We start from the raw sequence: 16,240 nt of genomic DNA on the forward strand, positions 1-16,240 counted from the left end.
ACTACTACCCTGCAGTAGGAACATTTTTACCACCTAGAGCTATCGAACAGGAGCTCATTTTAGCCCCTGGTTCCTCCTCTTGAGTTCCTCCAAAGTGTCTTATTCCTTTGGGACCCTGGGAAGTTCCTGCCTACCCTGTTACTCTGATAAAAAAAAATGAAACGAGAGAGAAAGTGAGGTATCTTTACCTGACCAGAGCTCTCTCCAGGTGTAGTGTAACCGGATTCTGCACTTCTTCTGGTAGCACAGGAGTTTGTGAATGATCTGCACACAGCGCCTGCACAGGAAATGAACACCAGAACTTATTTTAGTGTGTGTGTCCGTGTGTGTGTGCGTGTGTATGTGTGTGTGTGTGTGTGTGTGTGTGTGTGTGTGTGTGTGTGTGTGTGTGTGTGTGTGTGTGTGTGTGTTGTTCACGTGTCCTCACAAGTATAAATCCATGGGGAAATCCTTCATCATATGAGTGACAATAAACTCCACCATCAGATCTAGACAGAGACGGAGAAGAAAAAATCACTGTTAGAAGGATACAAACAGAAAGGGTTAAATTGCACAAACCCTTAACTTTAAATATAATATCGGCTACAATAACGCAACATCAAACGAAAGAGAAATGGAACAAAATAGATGCATCTGGCATTATGTGAAGTAATTTCCATTGTGTCGTCATTCCTCCTAAAAATGCTAAAAAAGTAGGAACTTATACACATGGCTCTGACAGCTGTGATTGTAGACTGGTGAATGTTCCAACTTTCATCAACATCTGGTTTATAGCCGTTACCGTGGGAAATAACACTCAGAAGTTACAGCTAACTAACCAGCCTTCAAATATATTAAAAAAATCAGAGCCACTCCCAGCTTGAGTCCACAATAAACAACAGTTATCAACATTCCTCATACCTAGAACAGCACACACCAACGGCCGTGAAGGGATGTTTTTGTCCACTGCTTTTTTTCTGTGCCTCATGGGCTGAAAGAAATATATACAGAAAACAAATATACTGTGTGAAAATGCACAGATATACTGTATAATGTACAGCACATATTAGAAATGGACAAGTGTATCAGCATACTACCAGCATTGACAGATATCAGTTTTATTAAGCAATATTGTAACAAGACAATGGGCCCTATCTTAATCCCAGTCCTCCACTTTCACTTCGTGGACGAGCAGATCCGTTTCCTCAACCAGAAACTCACCATTCTGTGGAGATTGACTCTGAAGTTCATATTGTCATCATGGAGAAAGGCATCAGCGTACTGGTCCTATGACACACAGAGAGCGGTGAAGTCAGAACAAAGACAAAACTGTGGAGGGTGCAAATGTTGCAGCAGTGCGGCTGCTCCTACCTCGGCTATGCAGGTGAGGATGATTAGGCACAGTCTGGCACTGTTGAGTCGATGCTCATCTGGAAACACGCAAATATGAGACTCTTAACAGGTAGACAGAAAACAGAGGGCCACACAGCTTTTGTTTCTCTGGTGATTTGGAAGTGACTGGAACAAATGAATGATATAAAGTGTGACAACAATTGTGGGATTGTAGAGAGCAGCATTTATTTGTCACTGACATCTACGTGAGGACACGTCAGGACAGATGTAGAGAAGAAAGAGTGAAAGAATGAAAAGTTATAGGAAGGTAGAGTGACAGAGACAAAGAGGATGAGGACATGAAGGTCTCCGTTTACCTTTAGTGTCCTGCATTACAATGGAGGCGTACTTGAGGAAGGTGATGAGAAGGTTGCTAGTCTGCAGGTTGGGATCAAGAGGGAGTTCTGGGTTGTTCATCACTACACAACAGATGTACAAAAAAAGACTTCAATCAAACATAATCAGTGCAGATACAATTCTAACCAATATTTTCTCTAATTATTAAGAAATTAATTATTAAGGAGACAGAGGACATATATATATGTATATGTATATATATGTATATATATGTATATATATATATATACATATATATACATATACACATATATATATATATATATATATATATATATATATATATATATATATATACACATATATATGAACTAAGGCTGTCAATCAATTAAAATAGTTAATCGCGATTAATCGCATGATTGTCCATATTCTAATAATCTAAGTCTAATTAGTCGCACATTTTTATCTGCTCAAAATGTACCTTAAAGGGAGATTTGTCAAGTATTTAATACTCTTAACAACATGGGAGTGGGCAAATATGCTGCTTTATGCAAATGTATGTATATATTTATTATTAGAAATAAATTAACAACACAAAACAATGACAAATATTGTCCAGAAACCCTCACAGGTACTGCATTTAGCATAACAAATATGCTCATGCAATCATAACATGGCAAACTGCAGCCCAAAAGGCAACAACAGCTGTCAGTGTGTCAGTGTGCTGACTTGACTATGACTTGCCCCAAACTGCATGTGATTATCATAAAGTGGGCATGTCTGTAAAGGGGAGACTCGTGGGTATTTGGAGTGTTATTTAACCTCATTCCCGACAGGCTAGTATGAGTTTCTTCACTCTAGCTTTAAAACGCAGCTACAACCTAAAAATAGCAATCAGTGGCGTTAAAACGTATTTGCATTATCGCATTCTTATCATGTTAACTTTGACAGCTCTAATTTAAACTTTCAAGACACGAAACTGCGCAGTCAGTTATTCCATAAATAGACGTCCCAAAAACCTGAGCCTGAACTCAAAGTCTACTGTCTACTCTCAAAACAAGAATAAAAACCGTAGACGGAGCGCTGCTCATTCAGGTAAATAACAGCATTACAAAAAGTGATGTCTTTGTCTCATTACTGTAGCTACTGTAGCTTGACGTGTTGTGTAGACAAGCATCTTTATCCATTTAAAAATCTCTGCTCGCTGAATCACACAGCTTGTTTCATGGATAAATGATGAGCCAGTCATTTCTATCTCCTTCCTTCCCTCCGCAAAACCCTCATTTGTTTCCTCATATCACAGCAGGGCCAAAGGAAGATTTCACACTGTCAAGAAACATATCATCACATGAGGCTGTACTGTGGAAGGAGAAGGTGGATTCCTGACATGTGATTGCAGGCACGTGTGATTCCGCTCAGAGTAAGTGCTGAAGCTCCCATGACATGACACAACGCACGCTCCATGTGAGACATTCATCTGTGTATTTGAAGCTGGAGGTTAATATTTTATACAGAAAATGGCTCTTAGGTTTGAACTAATGGAGGGAGAGCTAGCCAGAGATAGAAACATGCACCTTTTAACAGTTACAACATGTGTGCATGCTAAATGACCTGCTTTTGAGTTTTGCTGGCAATTAATGAAACCTGAAGTGACAGCCATGCTTTCAAGTTTAAAGAGATGATAATAAGTATGCGGGGTTGGGGTAATAATCTGATTATTAAGATGTAATGAACCCGCATTAGAAGTGCCATTTGCTGTGTATGAGCACCTCTCTTCTACCAGATAACCTTAAAAGTCTATTGAATATTTGAAAAGGCTGCTGGTGAGAGTGCATGTGTGCCTCTGTATATCTGAGTGAGGGAGAGTCGCCATGTTTGGACTGAGGCAGAGCTTTTAAAAATGGATGTAAAAACACGGTTAAGATTAAACTGAGGCAGAAAAGTAGAGGTCTGTGATGCCAAAAAGCTTTACTTCATTTTCCGCCTTTCCTGGCGTTTCAACGGGATTCGTATTTTTAGTTTAGTGCAATTCTGTTCCAAGGTGAGGCTGTGGTATAAAACGTAATGTTAACACACAGAACTGACAAGACAAAGTTAAAGCCATCCTCCCCTGAAGGCCCTGTGGTCCCTCGAGGTGGAAAACACTATCAATTAATACTGAAGCCAGTATTTGAGGCTATGAGATGAAGTTTCTATAAAGACAAAAAGAAAGAAAAAAAAGAAGAAGACTACTGAAGCTAATGGGAAATATCCCAGTTTCTAGAAAAGCAAAAAGGTTTCATAAACAATTGAATATGTTCAGGTAACAGGGGTTTAATTGAGATCATAACTTTCAATTATCTACTTAACTAGGGCTGTGTATTGGCAAGAATCTGGCGATACAATACGTATCATGATACTAGGGTAACAATTTAATATATTGCGAGACTGTAAGCAAGGGGATATATTGCAATTCTTTTACTTTAATTTTAGGAAAACTGTCATAGTATACAGAAAAGACCAAAATACACCATTTTAGAATAGGCAAAAAACAACAAATGTATACTGCATGCAGGAAACTACATGTTTTTGCCCCAAACTGCATGTGTTTATCATAAAGTGGGCATGTCTGTAAAGGGGAGACTCGTGGGTACCCATAGAACCCATTTTCATTCACATATCTTGAGGTCAGAGGTCAAGGGACCCCTTTGAAAATGGCCATGCCATTGTGGAGCAAGTCATAGTCAAGTCAGCACACTGACACACTGACAGCTGTTGTTGCTTGTTAGTCTTGAGTTTGCCATGTTATGATTTGAGCATATTTGTTATGCTAAATGCAGTACCTGTGAGGGTTTCTGGACATTACTTGTCATTGTTTTGTGTTGTTAATTGATTTCCAATAATAAATATATACATACATTTGCATAAAGCAGCATATTTGTCCACTCCCATGATGATAAGAGTATTAAATACTTGACAAATCTCCCTTTAAGGTACATTTTGAACAGATGAAAAATGTAATTAATTTGTGATTAATGATAATTAACTATTGACCATAATGCGATTAATCGTGATTCAATATTTTAATCAATTGATAGCCCTAGAAAAAAGTGTATAACTTACTGTCTAAGGATGGCGGCGTTGTGCCAAGTGGTGTTGTAGGTGTGGTTGGAGTAGGGGTGGTAGGTGTGGTTGGGATGTCCATCTCAGGGTGGCTCTGTTGATAGACCAAAAACACATATGTGAAATGTGATTAATAGTGAATAGCTGTCCCTTTAGTCCCATAATGTACAGAAAAAGCAACAGTACAGGCTGGGCAGGAGATTCAAATAACAACTGAGAGAAGGGAACAGGATGCCATTTAGTGGAGACTGGAAGAGGAGTGAAAAACATTTCCACAGAATGGTACATTAATCATTGCTGCTAATTTATGAGATTTGTACCTAATTACAGCATTGAAAAAAGCATCACAGTGGCTTAACAGCCTCAAAACGGAAGTTAGTCCGGAGGCAATGTTGTGTGGTTGCTGCCCTAACTGCATTTGAGCCGTCCTCACCATTCAGTTTGTTTCTTAGGATGGCTCAAACACTGAATTTGAGTGTCCCCACAGGAATTAATAAGGAAACAAAGTCAACTGAATGATGGTGGAGCAGTCATTTTCACATTGCATGCACCTTTAAAGAAATATGTATTAATAGCAGCGTAACATCACTGCATCTCAACTCTCCTGCTAATGTATAAGATCTACAGATAAATGAATGCAATAAACAAATGTCTCCTCTATTCTAACCACTGTCTTCTAGTTTTGTACGCTATTGTTAGATGTCAAATCACATCAATCAGAAGATTAAAAAGGAATAGAAAAACCTTATGACAAATTTTGAGGACAAAAAAAAGCTTTGAGAAATGTGTTAAAGACCAACAATTAAGTTTGCCAAATATTACGATATCCCTGAAGTGTTCGTATAGTAATAGATTCTTGTAATCGTACCTGTGCTAATACGGTGATGAAGTTGCGGTTAAGGTGCACAGCCTCATAGAGTGCCAGCAGAATCGCCTCGTTGGTCCTTGAGAAGAAGAAAGACAAATTAGAGGTCAGCTCATTCATTCATTCATGAAGTAAAATCTCCAGATCTTCACATAACGTTAGACTGGGCAGGAAAAAGCTTCAGGCTTTGATCCAGTGAAGCTCAACAATCAAGTGGAGGGGTGGTCTGCTGTTTAAAGTTTATTAACAATCCCTTCATGCATCAGCTGGTCACCTTTTTAATTTTCTGTATCATTAACTACTACTCAATGTGTGCAACTACTAATGCATCATTTTCCAAATTTCTTTACATTCTATTTTAATTTTGATAAATGATTTGACATTAAAGGGACCAATATGATGTAATATATTTACTGTAATAAATCATAAAATGACCATGATATGTCATCAGAGATTAAGGAAACATGCTGAATTGAAATACTGGCTTCTCCGACAACAACGCTACGGCCAGTTTGTTCTCCTTTGAAATTTCCATTCCGGTCCGGAACGTCTGTTTTTGTTTTCGGCCGGTAGGATCCCGTCCGCTGCCCATTTCAACACCCCGTTGCCACATATGAAACAAATTGGCACGCAAACACAGCCCTCTACCGCCATGGAAGCAAGCTAACGAACTGGATCAAGAGAGATAACGTTAACGTTAGATTCTACCCGACCTGAAAAGCCTCGGCACATTTCTCTGAGGTCCGTGTGCAGCTGGGTTATCAAGGTAGCGAGAATTTGAGACACACAGCCGGTGAAGTGATGCTGGCCAAAGGCTAACGCCATGATGCTAACACACTCTAACTGATATCAGTTACAGCGGAGGAGGGGACAGGCCACGGCTCCAATGTTTTAAATTTGGACTGCTGTTACCCATTTTAAACTCTAGCTGTCAGTGCTACATATTGCTCCTTTAAAAGGTGCAGTGTGTAGGATCTGGCGGCATTTAGCGGTGAGGTTGCAGATTGCAACCAACTTCTCTCATGTTCCAAGCGTGTAGGAGAGCTACAATGGCCAATGCGAAAACGTGAATGGCCCTCTCTAGAGCCAGTGTTTGGTTTGTCAGTTCTGGGCTACTGTCGAAACATAGCGGCCAGCAACATGAAGAGGACCTGCTCCATATGTAGATATAAACAGCTCATTCTAAAGTAAAAAAAAACAAAAAACACAATCATTCTTGTTTTCGGGTGATTATACACTAATGAAGACATTCTTATTAATATTATATTCAATTTCTGCCAATAAATCCCCCTAAATGTTACACACTGGTCCTTTAAAGATGTAAAATAACAGTAATCCTTGTTTACGGAAACAAATAACTGGCTGCATTTTTAATAATCTCAATTTTATAAGCAGGGCAGCAATCAACAGGCAACGTTAGGACCAGTCTGCACTGAGAGTCTACACTGTCACAACTCTTCATACTTTCTCTTCCTGACACATGGCCATGATCAACGTGTGTAAATGTTGACCCTAACAAATGATGAAGTCGTGCCTTCAGCCAAATTTGAGGCTTTTCTGCACTTTTTCAAGTATTCTTCCAAAACAAGATTCACATTCAAGTGAAACAGAGGACAGAGCCAATAACACTGCAGCAGTAATGGATTCTCTCATTGAAGATGTAGAGGACAATGTATTTAAGTTTGACTGATGGGTAAGAAGAACTTAAATCACTTTGCACTTACTGTACAGAGAGTTTCTCATCAGCGTCAGCTATAAACATGCTGCCCACCTGTGGACAGAAGAAGGATCAAGCTGTCAGCAAACACTGTTGAAAAAAAGCTGTTGCCACAATATGGAGCAGCAGATGAAACTCTTTGAATACTGAATACATCCTAATGGAAGAAATAGCAATATATTTAAAATAGGGCTGTCAAAGTTAACACGATAATAACGCGTTAACGCAAATTTGTTTTAACGCCACCAATTTCTTTAACGCAACTTGCAATTTTTAGGATCTAATGGGCTCAGTTTTAAAGCTAGAGTGAAGATACTGACATCATATGAAACTAGAAAACCTAAGGAATCCATTCGTACCAACCGTGTCATACTAGGTCCCTTGCCCTCTGACCTCAAGATATGTGAATGAAAATGGGTTCTATGGGTACCCACGAGTCTCCACTTTACAGACATGCCCACTTTATGATAATCACATGCAGTTTGGGGCAAATCATAGTCAAGTCAGCACACTGACACACTGACAGCTGTTGTTGCCTGTTGGGCTTAAGTTTGCCATGTTATGATATGAGCATATTTTGTATGCTAAATGCAGTACCTGTGAGGGTTTCTGGACAATATCTGTCATTGTTTTGTGTTAACTGATTTCCAATAATAAATATATACGTATATTTGCATAAAGCAGCATATTTACCCACTCACATGTTGATAAGAGTATTAAATACTTCACAAATCTCCCTGTAAGGTACATTTTGAACAGATAAAAAATGTGCGATTAGTCACGATTAACTATGGATAATCATACAATTAATCGCAATTAATTTGTTTAATAGACCGATAGCCTTAATTTAAAATATACCAACTGTGTAAAATATGAAGTAAGAATAAGATCCTACCATACTAGTGAGGGTAGAGAAGAAGCCACCCTGGTTCTCCTCCTCTTTGTCTTTGTACTGCCTAAAAGACAGAAAGTAATGAAAAGGTGAGAGAATGACAAATAAATTGAAGAGCGGTAGGGCTTCACAACAGCAGAGGCAGAGATATATGTTTTCACTCAAGCACAGCACTTGTAAAGCTAACACACATTCACCTAACATCTCCTTCTATTCCCCGCAACCTATTATCTAAGGGACACTCGCTTTATACACAAAAACAATGAACTGTGTGGAGCCGTCATCCATCACTTTGATTTGTCCGTCTACACACGCAGGCAGACAAGACCTCTTTCACAAACAGCATTTTAATTTCCAAACCTTGCCTCATCCAAAAAACATTACCGACTGCCAAAGAAAAGTGTCAGATATAAATAACTAAAAGTATAAAGGGGCCTGTTTTTTTTTCAGAATAGAAATAGAACATTCGTGAGAGACATCAAACTAAACTGATGACGCCAGCGGCCTCGCAACACCGTGAACTGCATCATTAAAAGCACGTTTTTGACACATGGACATTTTTTAGATCTCACCTGTTATATTCCGTCAGAGCGTGGTGGACGACCATGCCCATTCCCTGGGAAAGAAAACATCCAGTGTTTCAGTCAAGCCTGTGATAATCTGCTTGACGTGAAGGTCGACGCCTACATCACACTGGCTATTCATTATTCTGCAGTTACAAAGATGCAGTACGTGACAACATACTTACATCTAGTGTTGGCTCATCGTCCACAATGGAGAGCTTCACAATGTATGGATTCACAGACTAACAGACGGAGGGAATCAGTGATATTAGAAGCTGTTAAATAGTTGACACAAATATTGAAGTTAATATTTCATTGAGCCTTAAAGGTCGATTCTCTTTTCATTTAGTCCCGTAGCTCAATGGGCTCATCTACAGACAGACTAAGGGCCTCTTACATACTCCACGCCAGGTTCAGTAATGCAACAAAAGATGTACATAGCTCAGCTTTCTTGGGAACAAACAGGGAAGCAACGCCTGCATGATTCTGGATTATAAAATGACTCCATCTTTATTTGTTGGATTTTTAGTAGTATTTTTTATGCTGCTGCCATACCTAAAATGCAGACTGTTCCAGACACGTCTTACACATTTTTTTGAGTACACGTTTTACTAGAGTAAATGCTCTTTGAGTCGCTGCCCGCTTTGCTTACAGAGGGTGCATCCAAATCCTCACTCCTCATCCTCTTATCCCCGACCACGCTGCCACTCTTATCCTTCCAGGAAACAACTGGAGAGGGAATTGGAAGTCATTTCAGAGAGCATGATTGCTTCTCTGTCATTGAAATGTCTCTTTGGTACCCGACATAGCTCAGTTTTTATGTTGCCAAATAGAGATGTCACGTTCAGCTTTCACCTTCACAAATATCCTTGTTGATGCGTTCACTGATGAACCAGATTCCTCAGAGACGACACTGATTTTACACATCTGAGCTTTGCAACATTCCCATTGTGAAAAACTGTATTTAAAACAATTATCAAATGTCCTAGAGACGACACACCTCTACTGTGCATCCTGCACTAAAAGAAACTTCTAGAGCTGCTTTTATTGTATCCTCTACAGTTGAAACAGTACGGCAGCACAAACAGAAATATTGCTAATTCCACCATGCTTCAATACCACGCTGCTTACAGAAAACAAGCCAAACAAAGTTGTCACTCATCTGGCGATAGCACTGTGCTTTCCTCCGCTGTGACAAGAGTGTGTGAATGAAGCAATAAGTTGTTCAATTTGACTTCATTACATTTTCTATGTGCCTTGTAACGTTACTACTCCACTGCTCGTTTAGTCGTCGCTACTGCAAAACCTCACCTTAGTGAGTCCGCGACTGGTCGAAAAGTCAGCTTATGCGGAGGTCAGCCCGCTACAGCAGTTACTACGGCAACGGTACACATTAAATTGGCCCCGTTCTGACCATCCTGCTACATTGATTTGAATGGAAATTTCCGTTCTACTCCTATATTCTATTTTCTATGAGCACAAATATCTGAGTTATGACAGAAAAGAAAGACAGCAGAGCTCTCTCTCTCTTTGGATGCACTTCCAGCATGTATTCAGTGACACCATAAAAGGATTTACTACACAGTTTATTAATGCTTACTACGCCTCCCTGCTGCTCTAAAGGCTTTTGTAATCGACAAGTACAGTTCCTTGTGAGTATATGTACATACCTCATATTTCCTGTAGTTCACAAGCAAGGCCAAGAGGACCACAGCATCATAACCATGCTGCCCTCTACTGGACACATCTGACAGAATCTGAGGAGGGGAGAGACGGAGAACAGAGATGACCAAATGGGGAAGAAGGACGCTTCTAAAATAAATTAAAAATCCCCAAATTACAGTAGACAGTCTTCCACTAACCACTTACCTGCAGAATGGCTTCAAAGATGCTGTTGATCATCACATATTCCAGTATGGTGTTCTGGCTAATATTGTCCGTTACCTGTTAACACATTTATTCACATATCTGTGATGTTTAGCGTGTTTTTAAACAGCACAACAAGCACTCCTCAAAGCCTAATCACATTATAATAAATCTTAATGTTTTGATACGTTTTGTCTCACCGTCACCAGACACAGCAGCAGTTTGAGACAAAGGCTCTTCAGACTCTCTGAGCCGTCTCCACAAACAAGACTGTCCAGTCTCTCCATCAGGTCCTGCAGGAGACACAAACACAAGACATGACGTGAATGAACACAAATCATTTCTTTCACTCCTTTCTTTCACCTCTCAAGGTTTTTTCCCCACACACCTTCATCCTTTGCTCAGCCTTGTCAAAGCCCATGAGCATGTTGATGATGTCAAAGCCAGACGCAGACTTGTTCTTCTGATGAACCCCCCGGAAAAGTGCACAGAGTGTCTGGGGAGAGAGGCAGAGGAGCACAGGCAGAACTGAATCCATAAATCTGACAAGCCAAGGTCATTTGATTACAGTTATAGGTTCATCAGCATACTTCAGGTGCTACTGATGTGATGATAACATGTGTAAAGAGACCTGTAGGTGAACATCTAGGTGGTCCTCCTGAGCTTTAGTTACCTGCAGGGCATTGACCACTTTGATCTGGTGCTCCTCTCCCAGAGCCTGAACACAGTGGTGGAACAGAGAGTTGATGTTGTCCTGGATCCGCTGAACCTCCTCCCCATCTACACTCTCCAACTTGGTCTCCAGGTACTCTAGGTTCACCTGAAACATGGCAGAAGTACGGAAGAACAAACAAACAAAAAGATTGAGTGAGGAAAAGATAGTTTGGGGTGCAAAGGAAGGAATAGTGTACATGCATTAAAGGGACGGTATGTAAGTTTTTAAACGTATAAACATTTTTAATCATTTTTTTATTGCCAATGTGTGACCAGGTTGTAACCTAACCTAAAAAATTAGACTTTCAGGGTTTCCTCTATCAGCCTGTAAACCGCTTTTAATGTGAAGAATGTGGGACGTTTTTTCCGGAAATTCAAGTGACATCATTCATGCTTGCGAGTGCCTTTACTCTCTTCAGTAGTGTGCAACAAACCGATAACACCAACAAACAACCAGCCCCCACCACAACTCAGTCTCCAACACAAACTTCACGGAAGCACAAAAAAAACAAAGTTATATCTAGTGAAGCCCGTCTTGCAAAACAGGAATGAGACCGACGTCTGGGGAAAACTACGATCAACATCAGCCGGGCCTTCGATTCATGGAGGGACCTTCGTTTGGTTTTGGGTATCAAAACAGACCCCGAGCTGGCAAAATTCCTTTTTGACAGGTAAGCTAACATTACTGCCAAGCATGTGAAATATATAGTTATATTGTAGTTTTAGCAGGCTAGATGTTGCTAACATTAATCAACATGATGCCTGTCAATCACGTTCAGTCTCGTGTGTGTCGCCTCACTGTTTTGACCGCTCGCTCGCGTCTACGTAGTGCGAGCAACAGGACGCTGACTGTCGTTGACTTAACGGCCACAGGTGTCACTGTGACCAAGCAATTTCTGATTCTTACATCTGGACCCTTTAAGAGTGCAGGGTGATCAGGAAGTTATTAGGGAGTATTCAATCGACAATACACTCCTGTCAAAACAGTATCAGCTTAGCCAATTAGAAACGTGGTGAAGCAGAGCAGCTACACAGACGATGCAAATTAGACCAGTGGATGACTTTCACGGTCCTATGCTGTGGACTAATCTGTGCAGCACTTGTATGGACTGTATCTGATTTGTGCACATTACTACTTCTCTTTTTCTCTACATACAGCCTGTGCTATCTCCAGCCACAAAACACGTACTGATTATGAGGCAGAAAGTGAGTATGGACATCATTTTTCTGTAAATGTTGCCTTGACGTCTCCATCTGGAGTTTTTAAAGCTAAACTTGTAGCATTTACATGCTCTGGACGTACTATCTATAACACCTCACTGCATGTTCTGCACATAGGTAGGGCCCTCCTATTAATGTATTAACAGATTTTTGCACATATTACATTACATATAACATTCATATTACATATGATCATTTCCGTTTTTCTTCACAGTCTTTTTCCTCCAATGTATTGCAAGTTGCATCCATATTTTGGCAGTTATTTTGGTCACTGTATTACTGATATTATCCATATGTCTTAGTTAGCTTTACTGCTACCATTGCTGACACTTTGCACACCAAAACAATACAGTGAGAGTTTTTCTTTTAGGCAGAACACATTTCTGCTCAACAAGATGTTGTTCTTTGTCAAGTATTTTTCTCTTTCACTTACCTTCATAAGAAACAGCTCATCCCAGAAGCGAGGGTTGTTTTTAGCAGGATCTTCTTTCTAAATCAAAGAAACAGACAGGATTTTGTTTACACTTGCACACAATTTTATTTCTCTATTTCAATTTAGTTTCCATCACTGACACTCTCAAATTGTGATACTCACTGCAAAAATCTCATCATACATCAGCACCACCTTCTCTTTCAAGGGTTTCTTAGAGGATGACGACCTCCTCAGCAGCCCTGCCTTCTTCTCCACCTGAGACATGACTAAGTCTGAGGAAAGAGATGCAGTGAGCTAGTTGGGGATGTAAATTAATTATGTAAAAAAAAAAAAAGGAATAAATCACCAAGATTTCTTCTATTCTATGGATTAAGTGAAGTATAAGTGGACAGTGTTATATATTCATACCCCAGCCTGTTTGTGGCTCACAGCCTCAATACCATTCTTTCCTACTGAAGACATAAATCTTAAAAAACGGTCAGTGCTAAATAATTTCCTAAACAGCTGGACATTGTGGTAGCAAATGCTACTCAAACAGGAGTAAATTGTGTGTTTGATCTGAACTATTTATCAGTCAGGGATTTGGTGCACAAGAAAGTTGTTTACAACACCATGTGGAATTGACTGGAAGTAAACTACAGTGCTGCCCATGTTCATCATTGTGAAGACATATATCAGCCAGCACAACTATGTGTTTTTAATAGTTTTTGGACAACAATAAAAGGTCTATGACACAGATGAGTAAGATTATATAAGACCTTGCAAGCAATACTTTGTTAGTGGGATCACTTCATTGATGCTTGCTTACTTTTGGCCACTACAGTCTCTCTCAACTCAATTCAATTCAATTCAATTCAATTCAATTTGCTTTATTGGCATGACTGTCAGGTGAAAAATATTACCAAAGATTCAATTCAATAACAAATAAAAATTCAAAAAATAACAAAATAAAAACAAAAACATATATATACATATATACACAATTAATTAAGCAGATTACAATATATAGATATTTAAAAAGAACATGCATGTAAGTGGAAGAAAACAATAAAGAAGTAATTCATGTTTGTTGTGTCAATAAAACAAACAAATAAAAAACAATTAATAGCAATATATTGCAATATCAAAGGATAAATGTAAAAAAAAAACCTATGAAGTACAGAAGTAAATAAAAGGCAGAGTGTGAGTTACATCTATTATGTGTTGTTGTTGTTGTTTTGGTTGTCTCTTAGGCTGTGACATGCACTGACATGCTCTCTCACTACACCAGTTTAGTGCCTAACCTTACTGTTTTCAGCAACAGATATACACATATACTCATATACATATACTCCAGTCATGACTGCTCTAGAAAGCAATAGCTCCCTTTACTTCTTACACTGATTGGTCAGCTCACCAAAAGCAGCACTATCTAGCGTTAATGACTGTTTTAAGTATCGTCTAAATACGACTTATTGCTCAAACTAATTAGCTTTAGCTGGTATTAAGTCAGATAAGAGATTATCAGCTGACATTTGCTATCAATTGATGGCACATGTTATGACAGCTGGGTTAGCTGTTAGCTGCTAGCTGTTAGCTGACCTCAGTGCAGGTTGGGATGGGCTGCTAGCCTCGTTAGCTCACATTAGCTAACTGACCCATCGTTTGCTAACTGGTTTCCACTAGTTAACCACCAACAGCGTTAACAAGCAGGTGTTGTTGTCCAGTAAACACTCGACGAGCACTCAGTTCACCAGCTAGTTAACTACGTCACCAAACATACATATGAGAGGTTCCTTCTTCGCAGCTAAAGCTAGCATGCTAACATGCTAGCATGCTAGCATGCTAACATGCTACATGTAGCTGAGTCTGATGTCAGACAGAGAAGGGTTGTAACATTGATTCAGCGTTAGTTCGCTATTTAGTGTCATATTAACAGCGTTACTGTGTTACATTACTTAGGTAGGAACCGCTTAGTTGTGAGTGTGGTTTGTTCTTACCTCAATTAAAGTATTAAAGTATTAAAACAGGCAGTTCATGGATCCAGTGCTCTTGTGTCAACACTAGCCTCTGCTAGCATAGTGCTAACATAGCCTCCTACTGGTCTGCAGGGTCCTAGCGCCCCACAGATACAGCTCCTTCTGTCAGGTTTAAAGGTCCCATATCATGCTCATTTTCAGGTTCATACTTGTATTTTGTGTTTCTACTAGAACATGTTTACATGCTGTAATGTTCAAAAAAACCTTTATTTTCTGAATACGGGCTGTGTGTATTTCTCTGTATATTTAGTGTTTTGATAGTTTAACAGTATTAATATATCACTTAAACCTGCTTTATAATATAAAAGACCTGAAAATCGCACTTTTTACAATATGGCACCTTTAAAGGTAGCTATTATCCTTAGTGTTGACCCCACAGACACCAAGTCCCCTATTAAGTAAAATAAGGAAATATTTAATAAATGAGAAACAATGATATTGTTGGATTAAACATGCACTATCTGCAACCATCTTGGACTCAAACCACTGACGCACTTTACACTTACTTTACACTATACATCCTATATATACCACTTTATAGACTGCAAATATGTACATATTACATTTATTTATTGTACATACTACATTTATTTATTGACGGACTGTTCACACTATGTTCACCCTATCACTCTGTATCTTTTATATCTCTATTATTGTTTTTATAATTTTTGTATACCTCTACCTCTCCTGTATTTCACTCTGTTTGCTGATGTTTGCTGATGTTGCTGCTTTGACACCTGAATTTCCATCCGGGGATTAATAAAGGTTGATCTTATCTTATCTTATCTTATTCTTTAATGTCATCAGACCAGTAAATTAATAAACAAATAAATAATATATAGGAAAAATAACTGCTCAACTCTTGAGAAGAAATAAACATTTAAATGGTGGAAGAAGTGTTAAGACCTCTTACTTAAGTAAAAGTTACAATACTACTGTGTAAAAATACTTTGTTACAAGTAAAAGTCCTGCATTCAAAGTCCTACTTAAGTATAAGTACAATATTATTCGCATCAAAATATACTTTAAGTATCAAAATTAAAAGTACTCATTATGCAGAATGGCCTATGGCATAATATATATCATATTATTGAATAATATTAGTGATGCCTGCGTTCATCACTTTAAGGTTGCAGCTGGTAAAGGTGGAGCTAAGTTTACTGCTGGGTAACTTAACCTGT

At 39.0% G+C, this 16,240-nt stretch overlaps 1 protein-coding gene across 2 annotated transcripts in view; it reads right to left on the reverse strand.

Annotated features, from left to right (window-relative positions):
- The window catches only part of armh3 (armadillo like helical domain containing 3), a 29,923-nt gene extending 14,744 nt beyond the window's left edge, over positions 1 to 15,179 (reverse strand). Inside the window, exons 1-20 of one of the 2 annotated variants that reach the window (XM_037764819.1) lie at positions 15,021 to 15,179; positions 13,204 to 13,313; positions 13,042 to 13,098; positions 11,347 to 11,493; positions 11,062 to 11,169; positions 10,874 to 10,966; positions 10,677 to 10,751; positions 10,478 to 10,564; positions 8,993 to 9,049; positions 8,817 to 8,860; positions 8,248 to 8,308; positions 7,360 to 7,406; positions 5,639 to 5,714; positions 4,771 to 4,864; positions 1,689 to 1,790; positions 1,351 to 1,409; positions 1,201 to 1,266; positions 901 to 970; positions 428 to 488; positions 189 to 277 (exon numbers count right to left, since the gene is read on the reverse strand). In XM_037764819.1, the coding sequence (XP_037620747.1) occupies positions 189 to 277; positions 428 to 488; positions 901 to 970; positions 1,201 to 1,266; positions 1,351 to 1,409; positions 1,689 to 1,790; positions 4,771 to 4,864; positions 5,639 to 5,714; positions 7,360 to 7,406; positions 8,248 to 8,308; positions 8,817 to 8,860; positions 8,993 to 9,049; positions 10,478 to 10,564; positions 10,677 to 10,751; positions 10,874 to 10,966; positions 11,062 to 11,169; positions 11,347 to 11,493; positions 13,042 to 13,098; positions 13,204 to 13,305 (1,495 nt within the window). In that variant the 5' untranslated portion in view covers positions 13,306 to 13,313; positions 15,021 to 15,179. Of the gene's footprint in view, positions 1 to 188; positions 278 to 427; positions 489 to 900; positions 971 to 1,200; positions 1,267 to 1,350; positions 1,410 to 1,688; positions 1,791 to 4,770; positions 4,865 to 5,638; positions 5,715 to 7,359; positions 7,407 to 8,247; positions 8,309 to 8,816; positions 8,861 to 8,992; positions 9,050 to 10,477; positions 10,565 to 10,676; positions 10,752 to 10,873; positions 10,967 to 11,061; positions 11,170 to 11,346; positions 11,494 to 13,041; positions 13,099 to 13,203; positions 13,314 to 14,622; positions 14,646 to 15,020 lie in introns of those variants that run through there. The other variant, XM_037764820.1, reaches the window with a different exon arrangement.
- Between the last annotated feature and the right edge of the window lie 1,061 nt (positions 15,180 to 16,240).

Source organism: Sebastes umbrosus, chromosome 3, assembly GCF_015220745.1.
Source record: "Sebastes umbrosus isolate fSebUmb1 chromosome 3, fSebUmb1.pri, whole genome shotgun sequence".
NCBI lineage: Eukaryota > Metazoa > Chordata > Actinopteri > Perciformes > Sebastidae > Sebastes > Sebastes umbrosus.